This window comes from Acipenser ruthenus, chromosome 8 (assembly GCF_902713425.1).
Source record: "Acipenser ruthenus chromosome 8, fAciRut3.2 maternal haplotype, whole genome shotgun sequence".
NCBI classification, from domain to species: Eukaryota; Metazoa; Chordata; class Actinopteri; order Acipenseriformes; family Acipenseridae; genus Acipenser; species Acipenser ruthenus.
In genome coordinates, this window is record NC_081196.1 from 10,837,291 (window position 1) to 10,846,763 (window position 9,473).

General features: G+C 37.4%; 1 protein-coding gene across 2 annotated transcripts; it reads right to left on the reverse strand.

Annotated features, from left to right (window-relative positions):
• Nucleotides 1-1,672: 1,672 nt before the first annotated feature.
• Nucleotides 1,673-9,033, reverse strand: LOC117406885 (mediator of RNA polymerase II transcription subunit 17). Of its 2 annotated transcripts, none has more exons than XM_034923455.2 (13): nucleotides 8,811-9,033; nucleotides 7,719-7,992; nucleotides 7,182-7,345; nucleotides 6,741-6,960; nucleotides 6,508-6,644; nucleotides 6,309-6,390; nucleotides 5,674-5,826; nucleotides 5,068-5,198; nucleotides 4,457-4,641; nucleotides 3,999-4,136; nucleotides 3,574-3,691; nucleotides 2,993-3,152; nucleotides 1,673-2,573 (listed from the first exon to the last, which is right to left on the reverse strand). In XM_034923455.2, exons 2-13 carry the CDS (start codon nucleotides 7,951-7,953, stop codon nucleotides 2,365-2,367), a joined length of 1,932 nt encoding a protein of 643 aa, XP_034779346.1. In that variant the 5' UTR covers nucleotides 7,954-7,992; nucleotides 8,811-9,033; the 3' UTR covers nucleotides 1,673-2,364. The 2 variants fall into 2 exon arrangements, with proteins under 2 accessions (XP_034779346.1, XP_034779347.1); XM_034923456.2 differs by lacking the exon at nucleotides 8,811-9,033 and adding an exon at nucleotides 8,723-8,738.
• Nucleotides 9,034-9,473: the final 440 nt, after the last annotated feature.

Sequence of the window (9,473 nt, forward strand, 5' to 3'; positions counted from 1 at the left end):
GGTCCTGGAGAGCCCCTATCCATCAGGTTTTATACGTGTCTTTACATCATCAGTGGCTAAAGATCTGGAACACCTGTTAATCTTGACTAATTAAGCCAATAATTGGTTCAGTTAAGTAACTGAGAGATTGGTTGAAAGAAAAACCAGCAGCCACAGTAACTCTCCAAGACCAGGTTTGGAGACCCATGCATTGGTGAATCTTAAAAACCCACTCATGCATGGCCTTAGAACGATAGGGATCTTTTTCTGAGCAGGGCACAATTTTAGACTTGTAAGAATAAAATAACTATGGAATGATAAATGCTGCAGTAAAGGTCAAACTGAACAAACAAACACAAGTACAACTCCAAATATCACTTAACTATGGTCAACTATACAAAGGTTAGGTAACATGGCCATTCCATTCGTTCTTTATTCTATCTATGTCCCTTTTTTTTAAATTAAATCAACTAAACACTGACCAGGTTTATTAATCCATGATACCAATTAAACCTGGAGTTAAATGACCCTCCAGGACCAGGGTTGTTTTCCTATGCCATGTTCTTTCCTGTAATCAACCTTCCATCATGTTTCATTGCCTTACAGTGCATACTTTGCCATCAATTAATTTGTACCTTTTTACTACCTTGTATATTAACCAAGTAGGCAGAATATTCCAGCTACAGCAGTGGTGCCGATAAGAGATGTTTTTCAGAATCTTTGAATTTAAGGGATTGCAGTAAAGGCTTCTCAAATAATTGGCTGGTGAATGAAGGCAGGACCAGAAACCGCTTGGAGAGCTGCCAGTAAAATATTTGTTTAGTGATAACCAATAGTTTAAATATATTCTGATGTGGGGTGTGTAAAGGGTGAAACTGAACCTCACCAAAGGCAGTTTTGTGACGTTATACATTACTTTCGGAAATCATCACGACACAAATCTTGAACTCTTGAATTATGTTTCTGTGGACACGGCCCTTAACCAAACACTGTACAGTGGCTGCAAACTACATCTGCCAAGAGACCCAACCATATAAACAGCACACAATACTGTGCAAACAAATGAACTACCCACTCGAATACATCTTGCAGAACTCTTTGCTTTGTGATATTTATACTGGTAGAAGACATGTTTTACACCAGTGCTGTATTTGCAACATTAAAGATCACTTTACAATACATCTCAGTTTTCATCTTATAATCTGGACAACACAGCTAATATTTGTGAAGGCTCACCAGTTAGTATTTGCCTTTTGAGTTTTTAGATTAAGCCATTACATGCATTGGGCACTAATGGGTTAATTGTGTTGCCTTCTTGTCAATACACAATATGTTTCAGTTTACAAAATGTGCCAGTGAAGTAAGAATTTCAAAGCTTGGTAAGTTATGTGGAGTAAACCTCCAATTACAAAACTAGAAATTGGAAATCACATTTTCGAATACATACTTAAATAACATCGCTTGAATGAGAAAATCAGAACTTTAAGTTAATATCTAGTTTTGAAAAAAAAACAGGCCCTATGAGGAAGAATGTGGTAACAAGACAATATGGAATTATATTAGAATTATTAAAATTGAGCATGATTTGGTAAAATTGCCGTTTCACAGCTATGTCCTGAACTGTACCGTTTAAATTGTGACATTGAAACTGAAAACAAATAATTTAATACATAAAACACCAATCACTGCCATATGAAAAATCTGATTTTATTCTGTAGCTTTTTAGAAAAAAAACAAAGTTACTTTTCTTTCAAACACATCAGAACAAAAACTAATCAAGTTATTTATCACCTTGCAATGCATCCCTGTCTGGAGTACAAACCAAAGCACTGCATGGTCTACAGGAGACTGAAATATAAGCCAAAGAATCAATCATGAGGAGTTTATACTGCCATTAGTAGGAGGTATTTAAGTCCTGTGTGATTTGCTTGCTTTAAACATTAACCTCTTTACATCTGGATCTTCTCTGTCCAATAGTTCCAGAGTGTCTCTACAGCATCAGGAATCATCAATTTCCAATACTGTACCGATTCAATTTAAATCAGGGTTAGATGGCAGTTTAGGATCCTCAGTATCAAAAAAACAAAATAAAAATGCTGTAAATCCACACTTAAAACTCCATGTTCCTTTTAGCATATGAATAATCCACCTATATTACATTTTTATGGTTTTGGGTGTAAACAACAGGTGCTGTGACCTGCCAGAGTAAGCCTGCTTTAGGGGCAAGGGGTAAGAGCCGCCATCAAAAGTTCTGCATCAAAAGTGCTGTAAATCCACACTTAAAACTCCATGTTCCTTTTAGCATATGAATAATCCACCTATATTACATTTTTATGGTTTTGGGTGTAAACAACAGGTGCTGTGACCTGCCAGAGTAAGCCTGCTTTAGGGGCAAGGGGTAAGAGCCGCCATCAAAAGTTCCATTTTGTACACAAAGTTGCGTCCTTCCATTTTACTCCAGTGCACTTCTTTGTGTGGTCCGCGCAAGTAGTTCCATTTGTTATCTTGGATGACGTCACTCTTCAGAAGGTCTTTGCACTGGTTTCTGGGAAACTGCACCATCACTTTGCAGCCACTTTCAGGTCCGTTCCGCACTGCAATCGGACAAGTGTAAAATGATGAGGATTAGTTAAAGATAAAGAAAACAAGCATGGTTGATAGCCAATGTACATTAATCCAATAACAAACTTCAATAAATAAAATCACGTAACATCCCTTTCAGTCACTGAGTGCATAATTGTACCACATTAAGTTTCCTATCTATGTATCTTTTATAATGCATACATGTTTTTTCAAGGCAACTTCTCGAACTCCATAGAGTTCACACAAACATTTAAAATGTCAGGAAATGTTATAAAAGCATTACCAAAGGGGATCTAGCTTGGAAAGATAACTCCACTCACCATGACTAACTGGTAGGTAATCATGTCCTAGGTATGCCTGAATAGAATATTTCTAAGACACCAAAACTATCTAGTTATCTGGGGGTTTTCTTTATATTCTCTCCCCTTACCTGAAACAGAATACTCTCCATTGGATGAAGCCACTGTTATTGCTGATGCATTTCCAATGCTCTCCACTGAACCCAGACCCACATGGTTACTGAAACTCAACACGTGCCATCCCATCACTTTGGCCAACTGCTGCACTGCATGAACCTGGTGCTGTGACATCTGTGCAAAACATACATTTAACACATTTGTGTGTGTGAATAAGTTTGTTTGGGAGATTGATTTTTGTTGCTGTGCGCATAATGTTTAGATGTTTCTTTCCCTTTAAAAAAATTAAGTGTAGTTACAACACTCAGCCACTCTACAAAGAAAGACCATTTACATTATATAATGAACACGAGTCATGAGTTTTGATGTAAATACATTACTCCTCCCTTATACCTGCAAAAATGACTTCTGTTGGTAAAACTACAGACTCAGGTATGACCTATGCATGATAAGTTCAGAGCAGGTTTACTAGGGGCCTGATTGTTCAAACTCCTGGCACCTGGTCATTTCAATTCCATGCTTAAATAAGGGAAGTTCTGAAACCCCAGACTGGGTGGAGTCATGTACAATGCAGCCAAGATGCAAGTGTGTTTACCTGGGAAAGGAGGAAGTCCTGCAGCTCCTGCTCTTGGTGAGACAGTGTGATTACCCGTCCATCTCTGTGCACCACCCTGATCTGCTCCACTCCAATGGTCAGCTGCAGCTGAATGGACCTTCCAGAAAAATAATTAGAAACAAGCTTCTATTTAAACTATCTTGGAGAGAACCCACGACACAAAGTCTCTTTTTAGTGTTGATTAATTATAATGCATTGTTTGGGTTAATTCCTTTTAATGTTTTTTTTTTTTTTTAAGACATGTTACGTGCGCTGGATATGTGAACACATAATAAAAGTATACGAGGTGCATAAATAATCTGTATTTCTGATAAATGTGTGGAATGACTTAGTCAAATGCCAATCAAAATACCACCCTTTTCAAACCTGATTAATAAAGTCTTGGCTATTCACTCATGACTTACTTGCATATTTGCTCATAACCCTGGGAAGTAATTAACACTTTGACACTGGATTCGTACACATCGTTAATGTTCGACCAGTGGGCTTGGATCTGGGGATCTTCAATGCGGCTTGCCAAGCTATCAATGGTACGGGCAGTTCTGAAAATAAAACAGCATTTTAGTCATCTCAAACTGAACTGACCACCATGGAGTCCATTGAATTGAAACACACTATGGCGGATCTAAATTCTGCAGATGCTTAAATCATTAAAAAACTTTACAGGGTTTTAAAAGACAGTAATCCTCTCAAGAGATTCACATGTACACTTAGATATGTGATTTACATAACCTGGGTCTAATTTGAAAGATCTAAACTGTGGTGGTATTTAGATCCTACACATGTTGGATAAACTGAATCACCCATGTGTTCTCTTTCTATAATGCAAACAGCAAATTAACTGCAAATCTGCAGCGCTGACCTGCTCCTGAGGAAGATATGCTTTGCCTGTTTGATGATCTTCTCCAGAAGCCCTTCACTTTGCTGTAGAGAAGTGATCTCAGCTTTATCGTAGGCCATGGGCCCCGCCAGACGCATTCTCTTATTTCCAAAGGGGGCGCTTGCAGGGTGGGGCATCACTACTGAGCTCAATGTCTGTTTGTGGAACTGCAAGGGAAAAGGACAGGCAGTTTACAAATAAAAACCAGAAAACCTTCATGTCAATGAAGTGTGGATTATGTCTGAAAGGAGTAACTAAGAATAACACGAGGAATGTAGATCTGACTGTACCTATCATTTGATTTTATTTAGGGTTCTGGAGAAAATTTTTTTTGTGGAGTAGTGGTTAGGGCTTAGTCGTGGGTTCAGTCCATGGTGGGGGACACTGCTGCTGTACCCTTGAGCAAGGTACTTTACCTAGATTGCTCCAGTAAAAACCCAACTGTATAAATGGGTAATTGTATATAAAAATAATGTGTAAAAAAATAATACCTTGTAACAATTGTAAATCGCCCTGGATAAGGACGTCTGCTAAGAAATAAATAATAATTATAATAATAATACAATTTTTTCCAGCTGAATAGAAATGCTTACCTCTCTCATTAGCTGATGAAGGTTGTGTTCAAGCACATAAAGGTGATCATCTGGTTTGTTTTTGTCTGGAGTTGATTTCTGATTCTTTTTATCCCCAGTTGAGTGGCACAAGGAAATGGAGAGCTGCAAACCTGAAATTAAAAAGAAATAAATAAAAAAAATCAATCTGCAATTGTTGAATATGGTTTTTAAAGAATGTATTTTAATATTGGGTCAAAAGAAAATCCTTACATTTTTTCTTGTTTGTTAAATGATGTCATTCCATTTTTAGAACCACTATGGAAGTGGTTAAGCACCTTTTCTCTTGGCTTGGGTAACAAACGTTAATCTGGTCAGGACCACAAAACTACCTAAATTGGTACCACCAACTTGTATGGAAACTCTATGGGCTCTATGGAAATTTAGATTGGGATTGTCTGGTCCAGGAGTAGTAGCACTTTTTTATACAGGTTGCTGGTCCAGTACTCTCTTTAGTTCTGACTAGTGCACATGTATGTTGGGGATTCACATTTTTTTAAAGATTATTTTCAATTCCTCAAAATATTCATGTTATTCATATTCCTATACTTATTAATGAAAGCAAGCTTCCAGGCCTACACATTTTACCTGGAAAAGGCTGGGAGATGATCTGATTCTTCACAACAATGTGAGGGATCTGGGATTTGATCTGCACAGCTTCACGGGAGAGCTGTGCAAATATCTCTTTACAGAGAAGGACATTCTGAGCAGCCTCCAGTTTCAAATGCCAGGGCTGGGTACCTGCCGAAAAACAATATAAAAGCGTTCATGAATGGAAGCACACTTTGCATGTCAGTATTATAGTAACAATGTTATTTATCTCAACTCAGGTGCAGAAAATTGTACAGTTTGATTTTCAATAAAGCCTTTTTAGATTTTAAATTGCAAACAAAACAAAAAAAACTATTTCTGATGTTTTCATTTTTAATTTACTTATTTGGTGGTACGAAAGCTCCACAAATTACCATTTGTTATTAAGATGTCAAGTACTTGATGTACCCTATTAAAATTGATAAATAATTAAAAAATGTTGATTTTTTTTTTTGTTTCCTGAACGTTTTGTGAGATCTATATTTTTCTTCGGGAGCTTTTTATTCTTATCCCAATATTGGTGTGGATCCGGGATAGATCTTTCCATGGCACTATGTGAACAATAATCACATTATACTTACAAAAAAAACCTAAGAATTAAAAGGTACACACACTATGGCTGGTTACAATACCTGATTTAGGTTTTAGTTGTCTTCTGAAAAGGTTAATGGTGCCAAGATCCCCAATATCAGGAGCTTGTTTCTGAATGGAGACCTTTAAATAAAAAAATTACAAAAAAAAAATGTACATCTTAAGACTCGATTCCTGAAAACTACTCAAGATTAGACCCCAGTTCCCGATCTCCAAACCCCTTTAAGTAGCTGCCCTTACCTTAATATAAGCCGATCCCTCCAGATCACTAGGAATCTGAACATCAAGTGGACAGTAATCTTCTGGAATCTTCTTATCAAGGTCAATGTCTGTATTCTTTATTACTTCAAAAGTGCCCTGGTGAGGGAAGAGCGACCCTGGAAAACACAACCATACCAAACCTTCAATGCCTGCTTTGAGCATTTTTACATTTGCATTTCAGCAACGCTAAAGAACTTGCAGTAAATTACTACCTGCGCTCCTGTAGCTGAGATCCCCAAGGATTTTGTCGCTGACCTTCCTCAGCTTCCACTGTGATCTCAGCCGGAGTAGCTCAGAGTTGAAGTCTCTTTGCCGCCTGTTTTCCTGGTTCTCAGCAACAGACTTGTTCAGCTTTTCTGCTCCTTTCAAAAGAAGCTGAGCAGCTGTTGCTAAGGATTTCTTCTTACCAAGGAGCTGCAAAACTGGGGGAGTCTAAAATAACACAGACCATAAATGATATGCAGTAAACTCAACAAACACAAGGCTAGTTATTGCAATATCGCATTATGAAATGATAATACTTAATGACAACCTTGTATTATTATTTTTTAAACACACACTTGTTTATTCATGCATTTGTTAAGAATATCTATGTATTTTAAGCTTCAACATTAACTTTTTAAACATTTTACAAGAGAACAGAAATATGGTACCTTTCCAACAGTGCTGTCTTGGGAGACAGGATCCAGAGTCATGTACTTCTTTTCCTTAACCACACTGAGCACATCATACAGCACACACATCTCAGTGAGGGCACTCCTTAAGTTGTTTCTCACAGAATCCCAGGGCCAGAGGGAAGGCTGGAACTTTACTGTTGCTGGAGAAACGACAAAAAAAGCAAGACTTCACTTTCGGTCTAGGAATCAGAAGGCGTAAGGCGGCAAAGATCTATTGAATTCTGAAAATATAGCAGGCAAATTAAGTTAAAGAAGTGGTGACCGAGACTTAAATAATGGCTAAGTGAGATGGGAGCATATCAATGTTGCGCAGACTAGTGCATAATGCTTCACCGATGAGCTTATGTGCTTTCTATATCAGACTTCAGGAATAGTTTTCTGGAATTGTTAGGTAGAGCGTAGCTTGGCAGTAGTTCAGGACTAAATTGAGGTGTTTAGGAGGTAGGAGGACCAGTAATAAGTGAACTGCAATTTTAGAAAACGATGAAACTACTGTAAACTGACAACTCTCACCTTCATCCTCTTCTTGTTCCTGTTTCCCCCATTCCTGTCCCCTTGCCTCGCCCTCTCCTCCCTCGTCCTCCGAGCCGGATCCCTGTCCAAAGTCAATTCGCTGGGCAAGCTTGGCAAGGTTCTGAGACATTGACAGGGGCTGGACATATGTCTCCGTCCCATCCAAAGCCACCTCCTGCACCTGCTTCTCACAGGCCGATTCGATACTGATTTGAACCGCTGGACCCCCAGACATCTTCAACCAGTCTGGTGATTATATAATTATACTTTTAAACTGTAAAAGAAGACAGCACAGAAATCACACAATGTAGTCTTTAAAGCAACAGAAACAGGACTACTTCTAACGTAAGCAAAAACTAAAGAAATAAACAGCCCCACACAAAACACTATATTTACTGGCATAAATAATATTTGTAATGGCACGAAGGCAGCTGATTTCGCTGCTGCCAACAGCTGCATATTTGTCTTTCTTCAGTCCTGATGTTAAACTACTTCGCCCTGGATAAGGGCGTCTGCTAAGAAATAAATAATAATAATAATACTGACAGCACAACTTAGTCCCACACCACACAGCATGCTAACAACTTTGTAAGAGGTATTGTAAAGATTAATACATACATAATACTGTTTCCTATAATCAGCTCAATAGAGTGTAAAGTGAATTTGCATCACTATTTAATTTCTTGTATTTGCATTCTTGCTCCTTATAATTTTAGAACCAGTATGAAATAGCTGATTCGACCATACCACAGCGACATTTCTCAGCGAAGAAATGCAACGACATATCGCATTGATAAGCAAAGCATAGTGGCAAATATTATAGTATATTTTTCTTTGTTTGCGTTTTCTGAAATTGTATTCTACAAAACATAAATATTTATTTGTAAATACATACAGCCTAAGTTTTAACATGCAAAACATCAGAGCCTAGAGATGTGCAGTTTCGTCGTATATTGAACATCATAAAGGCTATCGAAAGAAATGACTCGCATAATGTTACCCACATAACTAAGTGCAGCGCAGTTTACCCTTTGTATGTTCCAGTTTTTTTAAACTTTTTTTATTCTAATAATATTATTATACTGTACTCACATTAAATTTAAACAACAATCCAATTCACATTCTCACAGCCACTCGGCTGCTTAATCTCACGAGATGTTCTTTTAACACGCGAATTCTGTTTCTCGCGAGATTGGTATATTTAGCGGTTTTAATAGAGGTTGTTGTATGATGTAGGAGTTTGTTCATTTCTTTTTTGAATATACATACTGTAATCAAACAACCATTTCCAAAATATAAAATTTGATGATCAGATGATATAGGTAATAACAATAGGACTACAATTCCCATGATGCTCTGCTTTTATGATTGTTCAGTCATTCGCGCTCCGTGCGAATTCAATCAACTGAACTTTAAAGTTCCAGAATTATTTTTACAAGCTGTGCATGAATTCAACATTTTAGATTTATTATCGACAGTATTTTGTGAGGCAGAAAACAAACCAACAAGTAAAATAAAATCGAATACACTAAGAACATGCAAAATAACTATATTGATCTTTCTTTTGTGAAAATAAACACTTCAAACCCCATTCAAATGCAAATGATTTTACAGGAAACGACTGCAATAAACTGCAGTGCACATACAGTAACTTTTAAATACAGTAAAGCTACGATGTCCAAACTATTTAGCGGAACAGTCAGTGCCAGATACACCTTTTCCTTCTACACTACAGTAGTCACAGACACATTTAAA

Bases quoted from the DNA above. Each gene is read 5' to 3' on its own strand.
- LOC117406885 (XM_034923455.2), bottom strand. From the start codon at position 7,953: ATGTCTGGGGGTCCAGCGGTTCAAATCAGTATCGAATCGGCCTGTGAG. The intron at 6,961-7,181 runs GTACCATATTTC...GTGTTATTTTAG, and splicing joins AAGACAGCACTGTTGGAAAG to ACTCCCCCAGTTTTGCAGCT. The intron at 3,692-3,998 runs GTAAGTCATGAG...TTTTTCTGGAAG, and splicing joins GGTTATGAGCAAATATGCAA to GTCCATTCAGCTGCAGCTGA.